The 23535-nt window shown below is 38.9% G+C and overlaps 2 protein-coding genes across 6 annotated transcripts in view; one reads left to right on the top strand and one right to left on the bottom strand.

Moving 5' to 3' along the window:
• Nucleotides 1–23535, bottom strand: part of MFSD6 (major facilitator superfamily domain containing 6) — a 92447-nt gene that overhangs the window by 4256 nt on the left and 64656 nt on the right. Inside the window, exons 4-6 of the mRNA XM_049887679.1 lie at nt 3865–4026; nt 2833–2931; nt 1036–1316 (exon numbers count right to left, since the gene is read on the bottom strand). Coding sequence (XP_049743636.1) covers nt 1036–1316; nt 2833–2931; nt 3865–4026 — 542 coding nt within the window. The remainder of the gene's footprint in view (nt 1–1035; nt 1317–2832; nt 2932–3864; nt 4027–23535) is intronic.
• NEMP2 (nuclear envelope integral membrane protein 2) overlaps nt 1–23535 on the top strand; it is a 102684-nt gene that overhangs the window by 37427 nt on the left and 41722 nt on the right. For 2 of the 5 annotated variants that reach the window (XM_049887687.1, XM_049887685.1), the window contains one exon: nt 509–1041. The exons of the other annotated variants lie outside the window; for them this stretch is intronic. In XM_049887687.1, the coding sequence (XP_049743644.1) occupies nt 509–515 (7 nt within the window). In that variant the 3' untranslated portion in view covers nt 516–1041. Of the gene's footprint in view, nt 1–508; nt 1042–23535 lie in introns of those variants that run through there. 5 annotated transcript variants of the gene reach the window in all.

The following is a 23535-nucleotide window of genomic DNA, read 5'->3' as shown; positions in this document are numbered from 1 at the left end:
CTAAATGTCTTCTTTGGTGAAGTGTCTGTTCATATCCTCTGCTCATTTTTTAATTAGATTGTTTCTCTTTTGTTGTTGACTGATATTCCAGTTTTTGATGGAGCAGAGGATTTATGTGAGTTCATTATCTTGATGGATAAATAAGATCATGTATCATGGTTACCAATGAAGAATCAGATTTGGTTGAATTAGGCAAAGATTATATGTTAGTTTACAAATTCATGACAAATTTAATTAAGGTAGTTTAACAAATTTCCTAAAAGGGAAATTACCCAATTACCCTTTATTTTTAAGTCTTTCCCCTTTATTTCTTTTTTTAATGTGTCCTCTGAAGTGACTCTAGATGCAGAGCTTACATGAACTTATAATGATATGAGTAAAAGGAAGTGATTAAAAAGGGGGAAGTGGACTCATTAGTTTGGCCAAATTGCTCATAGAAGTCACTTACTCATTTCTCACAATCAGGATATCGTTTTCGTTGCACAATTACCCACTGTTTTACCAACAGGATTTGATTTTACTTGGTGGAGACTGGTGAAACCACACTTCCACTGCGGTGGGTGCTCTATCAGACCATGCATTGGCTCAGCTGAGCGACTCTATTTCACAGGTATTTATTGAGGTTCTATTTTTTTTATTACATATAATGCCCAGCACTGGAATTTTGGAGTTACAGAGATTAATAAATATGGGTCCTCCAAGTCAAAAATCATATATTCTCATTACACCTGACATTTGCCATCCCGAGATTTTAAAGAAATATACAAAATCAGAGTGGATTTATTTCTTTCTTTCAAGAAATACTGTCTCCTCTGTGAAGTCTCCCTAAATTCCATAATGCAGAATTTCCCCTCTCTGGGCCCTTGTATACACCTCTATTATCATGTTAGTGAAATTATTTGGTTGCATGTCTATTTCCCTCAACAAACCTTCAAAATATCTTTTTGAGTGAATAATTGGATAAATTAAAACAACTGAGCCTACTTAAGATCTCTTTGGTGAATGGTCATATTGCTAACAGCAAAGGAATTTTACCTGTAAAGGTTGTATCTCAGAAGCACGGCTGTCTCTTGTTAGTTGCATCATCTCTTTAATTTGGTAGAGCGCATAGACAAAGGTCACCCAGGGAGAAGAGCTGACTCCCCAGGCTGGTTTGTTCACATCTTCCTGTTCTTCCTGGTGCTTGGTTTTCTTGGGCGGAAGTCTAGGCTCAATGCGTGGCATGACATCTTCTGTCTGTTGCTGTACCAAGTCGATGGTTGCTATGGGAACAGGACTAGAGGGAACAGGAATCCTTTCTGCCAACATTGTCTTGTCTGGAAAGAAAATAATGTTTAAATCATGTCTCAGGGTTTTCTTCATATTTAAACAAAGCCAAAAAAGCAACAATCCCATAAGCCCATTCTAGTGTGCTAGACAACATTAATAAATTGCTGTTTACCAGGGACTTCTTGCTGCAAGACTGAATAAATAAACATGATGTCATGTTTCAGGGTCTCCTTATAGGGCTTAATATATAATAAGTCGCTAGAAAAGGACATCACGGTTGGTAAAGTAGAGGAGAAAACCAACCAAACCAAATTCAGGGCTGTTGAGTCGATACCGACTCATAGAGACCCTATAGGACAGAGTAGAACTGGCCCATAGAGTTTCCAAGGAGCGCCTGGCAGATTCCAACTGCCGACCCTTTGGTTAGCAGCTGTAGCACGTAACCACTATGCCACCAGAGTTTCCAAAAAGTAGAGGAGAGGATCGGCAAAAATGAGGGAAACCCTCAATGAGATGCACTGACAGAATAGCCGCAACGATGGACTCAAATATACCAACAATCATGAAGATGGCACAGGATCGGGCAATATTTCACTCTTTTATACAAGGGGTCACCATGAGTCAGAGTCGACTCAGCAATAAATAACAACTTATTAAATCTATCATTCATTTAACCTAGATACAATATCTGTGGGATGGTTATAGTGAATGTTGCCTTACTGATTTACAGGTTTATGATTTTAAAAATACACATCAGATATACAGGAAAGGCACGTGATTGTTTCTTCTGTTGGCCTTTTACAGAACGTATGGATCAAGGCTGTGTAAAATATGTGATCCAGTTAGGATTATAAAAGAACATGAATGAGAAAAATTAGTTTGATCTTTCTTTCTGAGTTACCTACTGGAATTAAAAATCTGTTTCTGGTACAAGCTAGTTTTTCTTTCCAGGTGGAGGCAAAGACTCCTCAAAAGATAGGATACTCAAAGAAGATAAGCCCTGTTCTAGGACCCAAGAACTGGGCAAGGTTATTACTGTTCTACTGGTTGGCCTTCTCCATTAAAATAAAAGATTCAACTTACTCTTATCTACACAATGTATAACGATTTTTTAAAAAGGCCATGCCTGGTTCAGAGAAAATTTCAAACATAAGGTTTAGATGTTTTAGGGATTTTTCTCCAATGTAGGTAATGGCCTAAAGATGAATACCACTGCCTATCCCCAGTAGTAAAATTATTTTATAACCTTATATATATTTGACCTAAATTTGAAATTCCTTTAGTATTCCAGAGAAATTTAAAACTACTTCCTCCCTAGTACCTCGTACCATAAAACAAAAATAAGAAAACCCCTAGTCACTTAAAAGAACCAATGTTCTTTTCAACATAGTAGGGTGGCTTCTCTCAAGCAGTGGTACACATGAGTTCGTTTATACACCACTAAGAAAATCTAACCAAATAGATCTGTTGTACACTCTGTTAACCACCTGTGTGGTTATGTGGTATGTGTGTAGAATTCCCATGGTTTGAACCTTCAGAACCATTAAGAATAGCGATGTTTACCTTCTTCCTCATCTGGCACTGCCAGCCACTGGATCAGGGCAAAGAGCAGGAGGATCACCAAGCAAGCCATGCCAATTCCTCGGAAGGTTGCAGCAGCCCCTGTGAAAACAAACAGAGCACTCTATACGGTAATTCCAGGAAATGCAGACATTCCTCATCCAAAGCCATCAATGTTCTGAAGTACGGGACAAGAGCAGCAGAACTTGGGATGAACTAAAGAAAAGCGACCGGTCATTAGCTTGATATAGTGGGAAAAACACAGGGCTGGGTAGGTGTCAGGAGACCCAGGTGCTGGTACTGGATCTGTCATAGGTCAATGAGGTACCTGTATTTAGAAAGGATTGTCTGGGTGCCTTTTGTCATAAAATTTAATGGTGATCTCCTCTTCATAAAGACCATTTACCCAACTATTATCAAACAGCTCTATTAATCTGTAATTGGAACAGCAGAGCACAAATCGTGCTATACATTCAGACATCTTGGGCCCACCTTACACAGATGACTGAACACTCAAGATCCCTGGAGCAGAAAATTCTTCACTTCCCCCCCAGCCCCTGATATTTCCAATGAGGGAGATCTGACAAGGCAGGCAGGTTGTGTTGTCATAGATGTAGTAACATTACCAAAGCCAGCAAATAGTTAGATTTTTCTGGTTCACAATCTCCTGATGGAATAACAATAGATTTTCTTTTTCCCTAGCATTTCTATCAGCAGGTTTAGGCTACCTTACTTCAAACCAAAAGCACACGTGCTCATTCATTTATTTGGTTCCTCAGAGGTATCTCTGCAGCACCTCATTGAGCAGCTTGTCAGGGACGCATGCAGGTTACAGGCTGCCTCTAATCATCCTGATGATGGAATAAGCACACTGATTTACAGTTATGACTACCCTGAAACCTAGGAAGACAATATGAATGCTAGAGTTCAGTTTCTGGCAATCTCCAATAAAAATTTGAGTGTTTATTGAAGTGTTGCTGAAAAATCATAAACTTTTATCAAAGAAGAAAGGAAAAAAGAGAAAGCCATTCTTACCAAAGTAATTGACTAACACGCCTCCGATCATGGCACCACAGCCTCGCCCCAAGCCCAGATGGAGGCCCTGCAGGATGCCCTGGGCAGACGTCCTCAGCTCAGGGGGAACTGCTGCACTGAGGTAAGAAATGCAAGCTGCCCAGATGGCCGCGTGAGTCACTCCTGGGGAGGGAGAGGAGGAGGGGTTGTCTGGTCAGCATTCCTCAGTAACTCTTTTTTTGAACATAAATTATATTATTTTTTTAACTACTACTGCTACTATCCATGACCCATTGTCATCAAATTGATTCTGACTCATATCAACCCTACAGGACAGAGTGGAACTGCTCCATGGGGTTTCCAAGGCCGTAATCTTTACAGAAGCAGACTGCCACATCTTTCTCCCACGAAGTGGCTGGCGGGTTTGAACTGCGGACCTTTCTGTTAGCAGCCAAACACTTAACCAGTGTGCCACCAGGGCTCCTTCTTTGTTTAACAGGCACCTACATTTTAACATTAAGATTATTTTTAATTTTTTTTTTCATTAGTGCCATGGTTAACATTTTTGGAGGTAAAGCTTTTTACATACCTTAGGTTATTTACATTGGCTAGAATTCTACAAAACCAAAAAATCAAACCCATTGCCATTGACTCAATTCCAACTCATAGCAATCCTAGGACAGAGTAGAACTGCCCCATAGGGCTTCCAAGGAGCAGCTGGTGGATTTGAAACTGCCGACCTTTTGGTTAGCAGCCGAACACTTAACCACTGCACCACCAGAAATCCAGAATTCTATAAGTGGGGTTAATTATTCAAAAGATAAAATGATTTTTGTGCTTTTAAATATATTATTACAATCTATTTTCCAAAAGAGTGTAGCGACAATGTACAATGCCATCATTACCAGTTTCATTATATCTTCAACATTTGCAGGAAAGGAGGAAAGAGGATGAAGTTAAAAAAAAAAAAAATTGGCCATTATTTTAATACACGGCAACTATCCACTGTCTGAATTAAAATTTTTATTAAGATGCTACTTTAAATATAATAAAAAGATATTGTTGCAAGAGGTTTATAACTATACAATGTTAAGAAATCATCTGGTTCTGCTTAGATTAAGTCTTGGGCTTGCTCCCTAAAAAATATTCTCATTTAGAGGCAATATCATCAGAAACTCAATCTATATCTTAGAAAATTAAACTAAAAGGCCAATATTCATTTTAGATTCGGTCTGTTATTAGTTTGCTTCTGACCAAAATGGAGCGATAGGAACTGGACTTACCCTCCTTCCTGAAATAACTAAAAACCAGACAAAATAAATGAAACAGCAGCTCTCAAAGACACTGGACATCAGGCAACATGGGCAGTGATCCCTGAGACTGGAAACAAATGAGGCGCCCAGCTTACTGCCTAGTGAGGGTTTCTAGGCCACAGGGCAGGGCGGGGGAACAACTGAGTTGAGAAGATGGAGCTGAGTCTAGGGAGATCAAGGCAGCTAAAATTTGCAGGGCAGACTGCCAGAGAAGAAACAGTTTCGGAAGGAGAACTCAGGACACCTGCTAAGAATTCCCTTCAGGTACTGAGCAGAGTACTGATCTGCTTATGCATGTGCAGAAACTACAAGAGGCCAGGGCAAGAACCACCTGAAAGAATTAGAGGAAACGATTTCCAAAGCTCACACAAAGATGTTGCATGAGCTAGAAAGAAAGAAATGCCCTGAGTTTTTTTTCCTCTTCTTCTCTCATGCTTGGTAAGGTAGAGGGTCAACGAAAAAGAGAAAGATCCTTGACACGGTGGCTGCAAAATGGGCTCAAACAAAACGATTGTGAGGATGGCACAGGACTGGGCAGTGTTTCGTTCCATTGTACATAGGATCGTTGAGTTAGAACTGACTCGACAGCACCTAACAACAACAATAACAACAACCTCTCTTCCTATGATCTTCCACCTGTGCTCTCATTTGCTCACTGGTGATCAACTTTGGCTGCACATGGGAATCAACTGGGGAGCTTTAAAAAGTATGAATGCCTGGGTGCACCCTTAAAGTCCAGTGTAATTGTTCTGAGGTGCAGCACTGGGAGTTTTAAAAAGCTCTTCTGGTGAGTCTAATGGTTAAGAACCACCTCATTAGCTGAATCCAGGCAGAAGCCAGGAGATCAGATCCTGGGAAACGCAGCCTACAGAAATCATCACCCTGCCATACATGGTGGGGAAAGTATCTGAGAGCCAATGGGTCTAGGATCAGCAAAGATGGCACAATGAGGTGAGTAGAAATAAGGGAGAAGGGTGAAAAGCAAAAACAAAACAAAACAAAAAAACATAGGCATGGTCCTCTAAATCCCGCTTCCTCTGTGAAGCCTTCCCTAATCACCCCTGCTGCAGAGACTCCTCCTCCTGCATGTGAAGAACTCCCCAAAGCCAAGGAAAGAACCACCCAAAAGAATTACAAAGATCAGTACTCAGAACTCGTACAGGGCTGGACACAGTTTTTCTAGACTGGAAGAACTCATGATTCATGCATGAGGCCTCACATGGCCTCTTCATGTGCCTTGGGCTTCTTCACAGCATGGCAGCCTCAAGGCTGTCAGACTTAAAAGGCTCTTGGGTTAACAGTATGAAATCGTTAGCCCTAGACTAAACACTGCTTTGGTCCCACCTAAGTAATCTTAGAAGCCAGACCTAAAGGATTATACTGTTTCCAAGCAACTTAACTATGTCTCAGAACAAAGCTCAAGAATATTTATAGGAATACAAAAATATCTTGCATTCAACAAGGTAAAATTCACAATGTCTGGCATCCAGTCAAAATTACCAGGCACGATCTTCCTTAAGTAGATCCATAATGAAATAAACACTATTTTTACTGGGTACATTAGATTATATGCCTCACAGGTAACTAAGAAACATCAAAGTAATTGTTTTTAAGGCCATATATGTTTCAGTCATTATTTCAACTAGGTTATTTTTTATCTGTAAACCCTGGTGGTATAGTGGTTAAGAGCTATGGCTGCTAACTATAAGGCTGGCAGTTCGAATCCACCAGGCGCTCCTTGGAAACCCTGTGAGGCAGTTCTGCTCTGTCCTATAGGGTCGCTGTGGGCCGGAATCGACTTGATGGCAACAGGTTTGGTTTGGGTTTATTTTTTATCCAGAAAGATGGGGTAGATTAGAGATAGTTCGCACAACTTAATTTTCACAGAAGTCAAAGTACTTGCTTTATCTAGATAAACAACTGAAATACCCTAGATAATGCTAGCTGTTTCAGAATTGAATAATGCCCAGATAGAGTCTTAATTATGAATGCTGACATAGTACACAATGGGAATATTTTTAAATATTTTCACTTGTATTATTAAAGATGTTACTCATTCCATTTCTTTCCAGATGTACATATTTTCTCATTAACAATACTAAGAAAAACCCAAAAATATTCTAAGAAATAAAATGAATTTATCAAAATTAATTAGCTTCAATAGTAAAATCCAACTTGGGGATCATTTTAAAGATGAATCACCTAAAACCAGAAACCACATCAAATGATTTTAGGTTCACGTTAATGGTGACTCCAAATATATCATTTTGTCTACGTCTGAGTAATCCACTGCCAGATTTACAAGTAGACAAAAATGGGCCTATGTATTTATAGGACCAAAACATTAAAATATGTATTGTTGCTATAACTCCAGATCAAATATAATAGCAGTTATTCTTTTAAATGTAAAGGCCTGGGCACACACAAAATCTCCCAATTAATAGGGTTTCTTTTTCCCCCCAAGATTCTACACATTTAATTTCAAGCCTTTTAAGATAATTAAAACATTTTCCAGCAGAATGATATAAATCAGAATGCTTTTAAACTATTCTTAGAATTTGGGGCTGGTATTAAATGGCAGTTGCAAAAGATTCTCTACAGTTAAATTGCTAGAGTTTCCTTATTGATTTTTGGGACTGATTAGATAACTGGGAACTACATTCTTTAAAGCAACTCAGGGCATTAACTAAAGGAAAAAAAACAGTAAAGTATGTAGTAAAACAAATTTTCTCTGGTACTAAAACCAGAAGAATGAAAGTCACTCTGCCTGTATGCCCCAACATTTTCCAAGGCAAATGAGAGATGAGAAATTATTTCTCTGAAATAACATTTCAAAATATTGTGAAAATGGAAGAATTAAATAATTTCCACTCCTAGAAAATCGACTAGCAAAACTAAACATTCCTAAGGGGGGCTGGGTTGGTAACATCATTATCTTTGTATACAAAGACAGTTGTGGTTCTTGTTGTTAAACTTAAATGTACAACCTTCTAGTAACCTTCTTAATAACCTAAAACTCTTGCCAATGAGTTTTTTTTACTAATTTACTAATAATAAACTCATTTTACTACCAATAAAAAAATCAACTTAGAAATCTAAAAACCCTCCACCATTTTCCATATTTATAAGACAAGAAAAGGAAAAAAGAAAATCTTGACAGCTGTGCTACCTAGAACAACCTTCCTATAAAATTTAGGGGGTAAAAGATATCAAAGCTGGGAAAAGAAAATTCTCCTACATTCTTTATTTCTTATTAGCGAACTATGAGAAGATAAAAATAATTATGATTAACATGTAATAAAATTTATCATTATTAATATTATTACAGCATCTTACTCTACCAGGAATTGTGCTAGGCATTTTACATAGATTATCTCATTGACTTCTCCCAATAGTAGGAACTATTTTTTTTTTTCCTGTGTTTTCCAAAAAGAAAACTGAGGCAAAGAGAGATTAAAGTGCCTTGCCAAAGGTAACACAGACAACAGAGTGGTGTAGCAGGGATTTGAACCCAAGATGTCTATGCTCAAAACTTGAATGTTAAAGTACTACATTATAATGCCAACTCACAACAACCATGAAAAGCATTCTATAGTAAATGTAAACATCTACTTTGGGAGGTTATGTTGATAATATCAAACATGGCCAACAATCTACCAAGTCAATTATTGAACTAAAAATAGCTAACCCAACAGAAGATAGTCTCACTACCTTCTTCCCTTCCTCCTAAAGAGAGGACGTATCGTAAAAGATTTAACAAGTTTCTTATATGTCCAAATAACTCTTTACCTTATAATATTCAACCCTGGTATCTGATTCTAAGGCATGTATTTTGAAACTGCTTAGTCTGAGCCCACAAGAATGCTCTATTGCAATAAATAACATGTATAAGCAAGAAATTTTTTTTTTCTTCCTGAGGAGACAGCTGCTTTTTGTAAAATGCTGTATGGTTTAGGGAAATCACATCGTAATGATTGGGAGGGATGAGAACTGATAATCAAAGTACTGGAGAATGACATTTTGTTTTGTTCTGAATGTCTTGCTTCTGTCACTGATTTGTGCTCACTGAACAAAACATAACTATCGCTTTAGCACTGATACCAGGGCCAGATTAAGGCATCTGAGGGCCCTAAATACTGATAATCTGTGGTGCCCCCTTCTCTGCTTACTCATGCATTCGAACGGGATATGTGAGTTATATGTATATACATATATATGGGTGTTTGTACGTGTATCTTAGCTATCCATGATGTAACTTCTTTTTAAATGTGATTATAATATTAGCAACTGCACAAAAATTGGCATCTGCCATTTTAGTGGAATGAGACAAATCAGATTATAAAATTTTCAGTGGATGTGGGGTACTAAGATTTTTACTATATGCCACATTTTCCTACAAAAAGAATATCCCACATATTCTATATCAAAGAAGATGAGTCAGTGAACTTAGTTGTTCTAACAATCAATGTAAAGTTCTGTTGATCTCCCACCACAAAGACCTAATTGACTTTTACCAATTTTGCTTTAAATGGCTCATACTTCAATTTTGATGCTTGTTTCATAATAAATGCTATAATTACAAGTGAACAAATGATATTATGAAAGAAAATTTAATGATCAGAAAACAAGTATTACAACAAACTAACTTTATCTGTAACCCATTGGTTGTTTACCAGGGCATGTGCAAGGGCATACCCTTGTGTTTGTATCATAGCAAACAGCATTGCTGACCCTCTTGGCTGGAGTTGCTGGATCAACAGATGTGGATGTATAAGACTGTTCTCTCAAAATGTGTCAGAGACTTGTTATCTATTAATAAAATCCATCCTTGCCCAGTAATTGCTCATGGTGGGTCCAGTTGCATATTGGGTGAGTGTAGCAAGAGTTTCACTCAACAGCCCACCCCACCTCTTATTTATTAAAAAGAAACAGTATATTCCCAAGAGGCCCTCCGAGATAAGGAGTTTCAATTACACTGGAGGGGACCACAGGAGACAGATATCAACAAAGGTGTTGAAGTGGTAGGGGCCTCATAACTTAAACAACCTTTTGCCTTGGTATCCTCATGACCCTGCATGAACTTTATTTCTGGCCTGCACATTCTCACACGCTGGAGTTGGTTATCAGTTTCATTTAGTGCCCTGCCAGTTCCCTTCTACTGTGGTGCTCGCTTTTCCTTGTGTCCTGTCGCTTAGCATCTATGGGTCTTCTCTTTGGACAGCTAGTGCCCCTGTTTTGTTGATGCCCTAAGCACGTGCTTACCTTGCTTATTGGGTAATCCATCCTTTACTGGCACCCTGAATCAGCTATGACGAACCTTCCCCATTGAAAAACCAAAGCATAAATTTCAGTTCATTCAGTATAATTCTCAAAGGCTGGGATTAAAAAAAAAAATAAAAAAAAAAAAGCCTCTGACAGATCAAGCTAGTGAAAATCAACAAAAGACTGTTCTTCCTTTTAAAAAAAAAAAAACTCTCGGCAGCCAATAAAAAGGGTCTATAGTGGTTATGGTAATGTTAGCTGTTATAATAGATAAACCTTGTAGTCTTAGTGGCTTTACACATTAGATGCTTTTTTTTTTTTTTTTTCTTGCTCACATAAAAGCCCAATGGGCAGGAGGCTCCACACAGTCAGTCAAGGACCCAGGCTGCAGAGACTCTGCCATCTTCAAACATGGCTTTGAAGGTCACCCTGAGTATCAACATTTAGCTGGTAGAGAAGGGAGGAGATGATGGCACATGGGAGATCTTATGGGCTGGGTTTTGAAGTGCACACATCATTTCTGCCCATCAGACACTACTGGCCAGAATCAGTCATATGGGCATACCCAGCTGCAAGGGAGGCTGAGAAATACAACCTGGCTGTGTATCCAGGAAGAAAAGGAACACAACAGGTAAATAGCAAGCCAGTCTCTGCCAAAGTCAGGGCCACCAACTACGGAAATTCCAATTAGCAGAGGACCTAGTAGCAGTTGCATGAATTGGAAAGAGACTTTATATAAGATACACAACAACTCTTAAAGGCTGACACTCCCACATCCGCCAATGGGTAGCACTGTAAGCAGAATTATCTTCATTCATTCAACAGTATTTACTGAGTACCTATACCATGTACCAGATACCCTGCTAGGTTTGGAGAGATGGTATACAAATATGGGCCCAGCCACCCCAGCTAGGTGGAAAGGGGCAGCATTTGCCTGAAAGAAGAGCAGACTGAGCTCATGGAGGACAGCAGACAACCAGCACCTGGCATAGGACCTGACACATAATGGCAGCTCAACAAATGAATGCTGAACTGCAACTAGGTAGGAAGTGGTCTGCATATTAGGACTTGAAGAAGAAGGTGTTTGTGGACCCTAGATACCCCAGGTAATATTGAAGAAAACTTCCAAATCCCATAAAGGAATAAAAGTGGAGGGAGAAAATAAAGCAGTAGGTGTCTTCCATAAGCTTCAACTTGAAAGTTAAGGAATAAAATAAAATAAAAAAAGATATGTGAATTGCTTTATTTAAAAAATGTTGAAATATAGTGAGGAATGCAAATAGAGAGAGAGAGATGCAACCGCGCGCTTGGGGCCCTCATGAATTTTACATGCCGGCATTATGCCCAAAGCATAACTTAGAGAAGATTTTAAGATACTACCACCCAAAACTGAATGCATTTAATGTCAGGATTTGGCAACACGGTTTACATTCATTGTCCCCTCCATATGAAGCCACATATGAGAACTGCTTTTATATCAAAGGCAGGAAAAATTTTACTTCCTTAAAAATATCTTAAAGAACAGTGAATTGACTAGTCATGTTTCCGTTATGCTTTGGTCACCAGGTCTCAGAGCCTTATTTACAACCAAGCTTTCATGTATAATTGTAGTCTAACTTGTTAGAACAATCTCCTAAATTGTATTTCCCCTGGTTCTGATTTTATTTATTTATAATATTTTACTTTGTTATTTCATATTTGTGTTATCTAACATTTACTGGGGGCCATGTGCCAGGGGCTGTGCTAAGTATTTACATGGATTAGTTTAATTAATACTCATATCAACCAATGGTACAGTTCAGGAGTCCAAGGCTTAGAGAGATTAAGCATCTTGCTCAAAGATAGGCAGGGATGCTAGAATTCAAACCCAGACAGTCTGACCCAAGCCTGAATGCAATAAGTGGTTTTCAGATTATCACATATTTTGGTAAACTGCCTCAACGAATTCGTGTAATGAGGTGAGAGCATATCCAAATGAATTGTTAAAGTACACTGATGTTTTTACAGATGTGCAATGGGTGGCAGGATGTCACCCTAGGAAAAGAACTATCAGGTCAGCTTCTAAATTTTTTTTTCCCTTCTTTCAGGTATTTATAAGTTTTTGAAATAGAACTTCCTGTATTATTTAAGAAGCTTTAAAACTTAGAAAATATCAACCACAGTACATGATGCAGGGGACTGCAGAATCAATCAAACAACAAGCATTTATAGAAGTCAAAAAGTACAAGGCATGGTCCCTGTAGTCAAGAGGGACTAAGTGGTAAACTATGTAACACCGTCCATAAGTTTGAAAACAATTCAGAAAAGGGAGAGCTACGTGTGAGATGCAGATGCCAGAAAAAGATTCTTGAAGTAAAAAAAATTAAACAAAAACAAACCCATTGCTGTTGAGTCGATTCCAACTCATAGCAACACTATAGGATAGAGTAGAACTGCTTCAAAGGGTTTCCAAGGCTGTAAATCTTTACAAAAGCAGACTGCCACATCTTTCTCCCACAGAGAGGCTGGTAGGTTTGAACTGCTGACCTTTTGGTTCGCAGTTGAGCGCTTTAACCACTGTGCCATAAGAGCACCTTGATTCTTAGAGTAGATGATGTTTACAATGAACCCTAAATGGGCAAGTTAATTTCTATTTTAAAGAAAATGCTATTTAAGAACTTTCAGTAACTATAAAACATGGGGTAAGTAGGAATGAAATTTGTCTATTATAATTTGTAAGGCTATTTTAAATAAAAATTACTTTAACAGTAACACCAATGACTTTCATAGGCCAACTTCTCAATTGAAACTCTGAACTTAGAGCATTTGTCTAGAGGATGTATTCATGTAGTAAGCTACCTGGGCTTTAAGGGTTAAGTCAGATGAAGAGCAGTGGAATCAGAAAACCTCCAATATGGATGGTAACAAATAGAAATTTCACTTAGGATACCAGTCCAGAATTTCAACTGTCCAACACAGGCTGCGTAATGATTCTCTTATCATTTCTCCTTGCTCTTCCAGAGCTTAAGAGCAAGGGAGACATGGTTCTTTCTCAGCTGAATAGGCATGCTGAACAAGAAAAACAGAGTAAAGCTTCATAAATGCCAGCTCAAGTCTTTCTAGTGGTGACATTAAAAATCTACGTTTCATTAAAATCTTTGCCCTGATCCCACTAATACAGCACCCTGCAGAGAAGGAGCTCACACGGACTTCATTTTCACACTTTGGTGGTTAAGCATTTTCACACTTCAGTGGCTAAGCTTATTAACGCGAAAAAAGCCTCTTGAGGTATAGCAGCTCCTCGGGTGACTTACCCTCCAACCTCTAACAAAACAAAACAAAACAAAAAACAGTTGCCATTGAATTGATTCCAGCTTATGACAACCCCATGCATTACAGAGTAGAGCTGCTCAATAGGGTTTCCTTGGCTGTGATTTTTATGGAAGCAGGTCGCCAGGCCTTTCTTTTGTGGCACTGCTGCTTGCATTCAAACCACCAACTGTCAAGCACAAACCATTTGTGCCACCCAGGGACCCTCCTTACATACAATTTAATACCAAGAATAATTTGGATCACGGTCATCTCACAACCAAAACTCAGGTTGCTGCTGTCATTGTTGTTGATAACCAGTCGATTCCAACTCATGGAGATATCATGTTTGCAGAGTAGAACTGCTCCACAGGGTTTTCGAGACTGTGACCTTTCGGAAGCAGATTGCCAGGCATATCTTCCAAGGTGTCTCCGAGTGGGATCAAACCACCAACCTTTTGGCTAGTAGTTGTGCACTTAACCATTTGCACCACCCAGGGACTCCTAAAACCCAAGTAGAAAGGAGCATAATAAATTTGGGCTTGATTTTTATCAAATGTTTATATAGCTGATCACAACCATAAGTGTCTGAATGGTTCTGTACAAAAGTAAAGGGGGAAAATTCCTATGGGTTTTTAAAATGATATCTTGAAAAACAAATATGAACACCCATCCTCCCCCCCCCCCCCCCCCAGTAATGTTTTAAGCACTTATACCCACTGTCTTTCTAAAATAGAGTGCAGGCTCTTTCTGGGTGGGAAGTATGTCTCCTACTTCTTTACATGACACCACCAGTTGCCCACTGAACACCATGTTCAGTGGGCAGCTGCCAGTGGTAGCTAAACAGCTAAAATGACAGGGCTGTAACAGGATACTGGCTACTGAATGTGAACCAAGAAAGATTTATGGAAACAAACATCCTCACAACACCCAACAGCATCCAGTGGTCTTACTGTGATCCTCAAATAGATGCCTAGTATAGCCTCCTTCTTAGGGGTCTAAAACCCACCTGGTCTAGACAGGTGGAAATTTGCTTCTCCCACATCTCATCTAATTATTACCAACACAGCCTAAGGAGACAGATGCTGAGAGGATGATAAAGAACTCCAATGGATGAAGGATAACATGGGATCCTTCACCATTAGTTACATCCATCCCAGAAGGGGAAGAAGAAATGGGTAGCTGGAGATATGGAGTAAACCACATCCTTTGTCTCCTACCCCTACGTGTCCACTAGTAGTACAGGTTCTGATGGTGTTTTGGGGGTAATGCAAGGGGTAAGAGGATGAAGAGATGAACCTTCTCACATATTTTTTCAGGTTCCCTTGTATGGCACTGGTTGGGATTCAAAGAATGGAAGTGCCGATTGTTCAGGGTCAAAATCATCAATGATGGCAGACATCTCCCTCCCTCTACCCTTCCACAGCAAAGACTAGGTCGTTAGTAATTATCAGGTAATAATTCCAATTAAGGAGATAAGGGGCAGCTATCAAAACCATGGAGTCCCTGAGTGGTGCAAATGGTTAATGTATTCAGCTGCTAACTAAAAGGTTGGAAGTTCAAGTTCACCCAGAGACCTCTCAGAAGAAAATCCTGGTGATCTACTTCCAAAAAATCAGCCATTTACAGCCCTACAGTACACAATTCTATTCTGGCACACATGGGGTTGCCATGAGTTGGAAATGACTTGAGGGCAACTGATTTGGTTTTTCGTTTATCATGATAGTTGGCTTACTCTGTAATTCACTCAGTGTTTTGTTGTCATCATTTAGAAATTTACTGCATCCTAAGTAGCGTCTCCTTAAGCACTGGGATTTTAAAGTCATTTGGACAAGCCTTGTAAAGATGGAAGGATCCGGGATGGCAAAAACAAAAACAAAAACTTTTCAGTCAGAAGTATATTCCTGTGATGCAGTATTTATTTAATCCAAATGGATGATCCACTATTTTCAGCGGGTGGGCATGAATCAAACAAAGGGAAGGGATTTTGTTTTTTGTCATACAGCCAAAATACTCAGTGCTCACTTCTGCCAGGGAATGAAATCGTCCTCCAGTTTTAGACACAAAGAGCTCTGTGAAAACCAGTCACACAGATCCCTCTGTTAGACTAGGATTCTAAGTATTTTAGAACCCCTTCTTACTTGTTACATTTTATAACTACGTTTCTTCCAGCACATGGGGAGAACAAAATGAAACAAAGAAGTATAAATTGTAGCCTGCCACAGATTTAGATTCAGAACATGGCCAGCTCCCTCATACACCCTGGGGCACACACTAGTATTATATATCCTGGGTCACATTTTCAGATGATAAAATCCATCAAGCCATAACTACTACAGTGCACCATTTACATTCCCTCAAATGCCATTCTGCTTCCCACTTCTGTGCATTGGCACCTGGCTCTATCCTATGCCCACGGTTGTAGGCCACCTGGTGGGGATTCCTATTCACCCTTCAAAATCCAGTTCACAGATGATTTCCTTAGGGGATTTTTCAATAATACCTCATCCTCCCACTCCCTGCCTCACAAAGCTAACCACTCTCTGCACAGGACTCTTTCTCTGCATCTGGTATATTTTTCTGTGATTGCATATGACACATTATATAGGAATTAGGTATTTATACATCTGGCTTTAAGACTTTTGGGCCTAAGTATGAATGTATGTATAAATTTATTTATATATTCTCAGCACCCCACATGGTGCCTGACCCCTAAAGTAGCTACTTAATACATCACTGATAAATTAACTGAGAAAAAGTTTTTCAATTCACACCAGCATTTGTTTTTCTCTCTTACTAAATTCTTTTTATTGTTCCACAACCATCTGTGGATGCTCTTTTTTCTGAGTCACTTATACAAACTGTCCTTTCTTGTCTAATTCATATTAAATTAAAAGGAGAAAAGGGAGGAAGAAGATACATACATATATCTTTACAATACACTTTTTCATTCTGTAATATACAAGTTTTTTGCCTAGATTCTGCACACTGTGACATACCAGTAAACAAAGTGGTTAGGGCAGGCAAGGATCCACCTCAGAGGGTATAACAGAAACTAAAAAAGAAACTAGAGGTGGGAAATCCTAAGAACTGTGTTGTGTATACTTGTTATTGCATGATTTTTCCTGGAGTTCACATTTGGTGTTGTGTTGTTAGGTGTCATTCAGTCGTTTCTGACTCAGAGTGACCATATGCATGACAAAACAAAACATTACGCAGTCCTGCGTCACCCTCACAATTGTTACGCTTGAGCCCAATGTTGCAGCCATTGTGTCAATCCACCCCTTTGAGTGCCACCTTCTTTTTCACTGGCCCTCTACTTTACCAAGCATGATGTCCTTCTCCAGAGACTGGTCCCTCCTGATAACATGTCCAAAGTAAATGAGACAAAGTCTCGCCATGCTCACTTCTAAGGAGCATTCTGACTGTACGACTTCCAAGATAGACTTGTTTGTTCTTCTGGAAGTTCAATATTCTTCACCAACATCATCGTTCAAATGCATCACATTTAGTGCTTAGTTTTTTTTTTTTTAATAACACAATGCTGAGAGACATATGTCCCACCTCAAGACCCTCTGGAATTCTAATTCTTACAAATGATGATTTCTTATTTTAAAACCAAATTTTATTTTCTATCTATTTGTAAACAAATTTCCTTTCATCAGTTATACACAAAGACCCAAATAAGACCTGAAAAAAGCACCTTTAATAGTATGTATATATTTGAATTTTATAATTTTAATGGGAATATAAATTATATCTCCTTTCATTTAGAATATTTTTTTCATTGCAAAGATGAAATTTGATAAATGGGCTTACATATGTATGTTTTGCTTAGATGTATAATTGTGAATGTTTCATCTAGATTTCATGAAAAGAAATTAATTATGTTGATTCTTCCATATTTAGGTGTTAGGGAAAATGATAATGGCAATCTATAAGGCTAACGAGCTTGTATATAATCATAGACTATTTAGTACGATTAATGATTTAATCCACGAGAGCCAAAGTATGACCTTCAGTATACCCCACTTGAATTTAGAGACTACCTCAAGAGTAGATTTGATGCATTGAACACTAATGACTAAAGACCAGACAAGTTGTGGGATGACATCAAGGATATCATATGTGAACAAAGCAAAAGGTATTAAAAAGACAGGAAAGAAAGAAAAGACCAAAATGGATGTCAGAAGAGTCTCTGAAACTTGCTCTTGAACGTGGACTAGCTAAAGCAAATGAAAGAAATGATGAAGTAAAAGAGATGAACAGAAGTTTTAAAGGGCAGCTCAAGAAGTCTAAAGTATGATAATGAAATGTGCAAAGATCTGGAGTTAGAAAACTAAAAGGTAAGAGCAAGCTTAGCATTTCTCAAGCTGCACGACCTGAAGAAAAAAATTCAAGCCTTGAGTTACAATACTGAAGGATTCTATGAGCAACAAAATACTGAATAATGCAAGAAGCATCAGAAGAAGATGGAAGGAATACACAAAGTCACTGTACCAGAAAGAACTGGTTGGCATTCAACCATTTCAGGAGGTAGCATATGATCAACAGCTGATGATATTGAAGGAAGAAGTCCAAGCTGCACTGAAGGCACTGGTAAAAAACAATGCTCCAGGAATGGGCAGAATACCAATTCAGATGTTTCAACAAAGGGATGCTACACACTGGAGGTGCTCACTCACCTGTGCCAAGAAATTGTGAAGATAGCTACCTGGCCAACCAACTGGAACAGATACATATTTGTGCCCATTCCAAAGAAAGGTAATCCAACATAAAGTGGAAATTATCAAACAATATCATTAATACCACATGCAAGTAAAATTTTGCTGAAGATAACTGCAAAACAGTTATAGCAGTACGTAGACAAGGAACTGCCAGAAATTCAAGCCAGATTCAGAAGAGGACATGGAACAAGGGACATCATTGCTGATGTCAGATGAATCTTGGCTGAAAGCAGAGAATAAGAAAGATGTTTACCTGTGTTTTATTGACTGAGCAAAGACATTCAACTGTGTGAATTATAACAAATTATGGGTAACATTGTGAAGAATGGAAACTCCAGAACACTTAATTGTGCTCATGCAAAACCTGTACATAGACCAAGAGGCAGTCATTTGAACAGAATGAGGGCATAGAACATGGTTTAAAATCAGGAAAGGTATGCGTCAGGGTTATATCCTTCACCACACTTACTCAATCTGTATGCTGAGCAAATCATCCTAGGATTTGGACTATATGAAGATAAATGCAGCATCAGTATTAGAGGAAGACTCATTAACAATCAGCAACATGCAGATGATACAATCTTGTTTGCTAATAGAGAGAAGGACTTGAAGCACTTACTAATGAAGATCAAAGACTAAAGCCTTCAGTATGGATTACACCTCAACATAAAGAAAACAAAAATCCTCACAACTGGACCAATAAGCAACATCATGATAAATGGAGAAAATACTGAAGTTGTCAAGTACTTCATTTTAATTGGATCCACAATCAATGCCCTTGGAAGCACCAGTCAAGAAATCAAATGACATATTGCATCAGGCAAATCTGCCATAAAAGATCTCCTTAAAGTGTTAAAATGCAGAGACGTCACTTTGAGGACTAAGGTGCATCTGACCCAAGCCATGATATTTTCAATCACCTCATATGCATGTAAAAGCTAGACAATGAATAAGGAAGACTGAAGAGGAATTGATGTCCTTGAATAATACTGTTTACAAAGAAAATTACATATACCATGGACTGCCAGAAGAACAAATCTGTCTTGGAAGAAGTACAGCCAGAATGCTTCTTAGAAGCAAGGATGGGGAGACTTTGTCTCACATATTTTGGACATGTTATCAGGAGGGACCAGTCCCTGGAGAAGGACATCATGCTGGGTAAAGTAGACAGTCAGCAAAAAAGAGGAAGACCCTCAACGAGATAGTAACCATTGCTGAATGGTTGCTGAAACATAGTGATCATTGTGAGGATGATGCAGGACTGGGGAGTGTTTTGTTCTGTTGTACAAAGGGTCACTATGAGCTGGAACTGACTCCATGGCATCTAAGAACAACAACAGATTTAGGGGTCTGTGCTGTCACAGAACCACCTCAACTCCAGTGATCTTGTACTGAAACTTTATTTTAATCATAATGCCAAACCCAAACATTTTAACCACGATGCTAAAAGGGATTTTCAGGAAATAGTCTGGATTCTAGGAGAGATCATAGCAATGGGCCTTGAATAAAATACATGTTTTCAGTGCTTTTACACCATGTGGTAAGAGCGTCCTGGAAATCATTTCAAAGTTATCTGCTGAAGGAAAACAATTCAATGAAGGCAAAAGAAGATCTCAGGTCAAGATATTTCACCAAAGACTTAAATGTTCATGGGAAAACAATAGCCTGCCAATAAAGCTTTAGCTATAAATAACCAAGTACGATAAAAACAATTAAAGATATAAAATAATTATAAGAGGAATGCGGGGCCAAGATGGCAGAATAGCCAGGTGCTTCCTGCAAACTCTCTTACAACAAAGACCCCCCCCCAAAAAAAACAAATGAAACAATTATATTTATGACAACATAGGAGCTCTAAACATCAAAGGCAAAGTTAGAAGACGGACCGAGCAGCAGGGGGAGGGAGAGTTGGTTCAGAGCCGAAGAGGAGTAACTGGACCTGAATTGCTGGGATCCCTCAGGCACTATTCCCGGGAGCAGCTGTGGCGGACTGGTAGTAGCATTTGGGCGCAGTTTCCTCAAGGAGAAGCAACCAGCCGCACAGCCTACTCACACCTCCGGAACCAGAGAAGAACAGCACTCTCAACAAAAGCTAAGTACTTGCATGTATTTTACCGCACCCCCACCCCCAAGCCAGCTTCAGTGGCTGTTGATTTCCCTAGGCCTGAAACAGGCCCTGTTGAGCACCTGGAGCCATTCTCCCAGCTTTGGAGTAGAAATAAATTCACAACTGGGGGAAAAGATATTTGCCAGCTCCACTAACCTGGAAAGCTCAGGACAGAAATGGTTCCTGTCCAGGCATAAATGGTCCATGGACTTTGAATACCTCTCCCCACTGCATGGACATGTGTGGGCCCATTTCAGGAGAACAGGCCCTTGTTGACAGGCTACAACTGTTTCAGCTGTGTGCTGGAGAGGTGGGTGTTCGATGTTTGGCACCACTTTGCCTATTAAACAGGGTCCTTACTTACCCACATCAGGGGCCTAAAGACTGGTGGCTCCATTCAGGTCACCCAGCCACCCATGACAGGAGTCCAAGGATAGCTGGTACGTCCCAGTCCTTACAACCAAAAACATTAGGTGCCCATGGTTCGTCTGCAGAACTCACACACCTGTACACTGTAGGGAACAGGGACGTGCTTTCCTCAGAGATATCTGGGGGATGATTCTCGGCCCCCTGCCTTGTTCAGAGTGTGACCCCCTGCTGCAACCAGATACCGGTACCTACACCAATCACTCCTACCCCTCTAAGACTGTAGGACAGAGTTGTACCACACAATTCATAAGCAACTACCTGGACACCTGAGCTGAATTCATACAAGAGAAGTGAATGGACTCCTAGACTGATATACTGGATAACAGCTCTAGCCATCTGGGGAGAGAATGTCAGAGCTCCAAAGGCAAAAATGATCAAGGTAGGACACTCAAGCAATCCATTCAGACATATTGAAACAAAACAAAGCAAGAAGCTACGATACAGTAAGCAAACATAAAATAAACAAATACAATAACTTATAGATGACTTGGAGACAACGGTCAATATCAAGTCACATAAAGAAGTGGACCATGGTCACCTCAACAAGCTCTCAAAACAAAGAATCAGCGATTCTTCTGGCTGAAGGTGCCTTCCTGGAACTACCAGATGCAGAATTCAAAAGATTAATATACAGAACTGTTCAAGACATCAGGAATGAAATTAGGAAGGAGATCAGGCAATACACAGAACAAGCCAAGGAAAACACAGATAAAGCAGTTGAAGAAATTAACAAGGTTAATCAGGAACATAATGAAAAATTTAATAACCTGGAAAATTCCATAGACAGACAGCAATCAGAAATTCAGAAGATTAACTATAAAATTGCAGAATTAGACAACTCAAAAGAAAGTCAGAGGAGGAGAATTGAACTAGTGGAAGGCAGAATAGGTGAACTTGAAGACAAAGCACTTGGCACCAATATATTTGAAGAAAAATCAGATAAAAGAATTTAAAAACACAAAGAAACCTTAAGAATCGTGTGGGACTCTATCAAGAAAAATAATCTGCGAGTGATTGGAGTACCAGAACAGGAGGGATAACAGAAAATACAGAGAGAATTGTTGAAGATTTGTTGGCAGAAAACTTCCCTGATACCGTGAAAGATGGGAAGATATCTATCCAAGATGCTCACTGAACTCCACATTAGGTAGACTTTAAAAGAAAGTCACCAAGACATATTATAATCAAACTTGCCAAAAGCGAAGATAAAGAGAGAATTTTAAGAGCAACTAAGGATAAAGAAAAAGTCACCTACAAAGGAGAGTCACTAAGAATGAACTCCGACTACTTGACAGAAACCATGCCGGCAAGAAGGCAATGGGATGACTTATATAAAGCACTGAAGAAAAAAAACTGCAAGCCAAGAGTCATATATCCAGCAAAACTGTCCCTCAAATATGAAGGTGAAACGAGGACATTTCCAGATAAACAGAAGTTTAGAGAATTGGTAAAAACCAAACCAAAACAACAAGAAATACTAAAGGGAGTTCTTTGATTAGAAAATCAATAATATCAGGTACCAATCTAAGACTGGAACACTGTACAGGGCAATCAGATGTCAACCCAGGCAGGGAAATCACAAAAATAAATCAAGATAAAAGAATGCTCAAAACATGGAAAGAGTGATATTATGTAAAAGAAGACAAGGTTAAAACAATAAAGAGGGACTAAGAAATGTAGTCATAGAGCTTTCATATGGAGAGGAAGACAAGGCGATATAAAGAAATAAAAGTTAGGTTTAAATTTTGAAAAATAGGGTTAAATATTAAGGTAACCACAAAGGAGACAAACTATCCTACACATCAAAATAAAATACAAGAAAAAAATAGAGACTCAGCAGAAACAAAATCAACGACAACGAATAAGAGGAAAAGACAACATGTAAAGTTAATCTACTCGGCACAAAAAATTAAGTGGGAAAAAGAAACTGTCAACAACACACAAAAAAAGACATCAAAATGACAACACTAAACTCATAAAAAAAAAAAAAAAACTCATACCTATCCATAATTACGCGGAGTGTAAATGGACTAAATGCACCAGTAAAGAGACAGAGAGTGGCAGAATGGATTAAAAAAAAAAAAAAAACATGATCTATCTATATGCTGCCTACAACAGACAAACCTTAGAGACACAAACAAACTAAAACTGAAAGGATGGAAAAAAATACATCAAGCAAACAACAATCAAAAAAGAGCAGGCATGGCAATATTAATTTCTGACAAAATTGACTTTAAAGTTAAATCCACCACAAAGGACAAGGAAAGACACTATATAATGATTAAAGGGACAATATACCAGGAAGACATACTCATATTAAATATTTATGCACCCAATGACAGGGCTGCAAGATACATTAAACAAACATTAACAGCATTGAAAAGTGACATAGACAGCTCCACAATTAGAGTGAGCGACTTCAACACACCACTTGCAGTAAAGGACAGGACATCCAGAAAGAAGCTCAATAAAGACGTGGAAGATCTAAATGCCACAATCAACCAACGTGATCTCATAGACATATAGAGAACACTTCACCCAAGAGCAGCCAAGTATGCTTTCTTTC

This window comes from Elephas maximus, chromosome 6, assembly GCF_024166365.1.
Source record: "Elephas maximus indicus isolate mEleMax1 chromosome 6, mEleMax1 primary haplotype, whole genome shotgun sequence".
Lineage (NCBI taxonomy): Eukaryota > Metazoa > Chordata > Mammalia > Proboscidea > Elephantidae > Elephas > Elephas maximus.
Note: the sequence above shows the minus strand (reverse complement) of the source record. Positions and strands in the feature narration are given on the sequence as shown.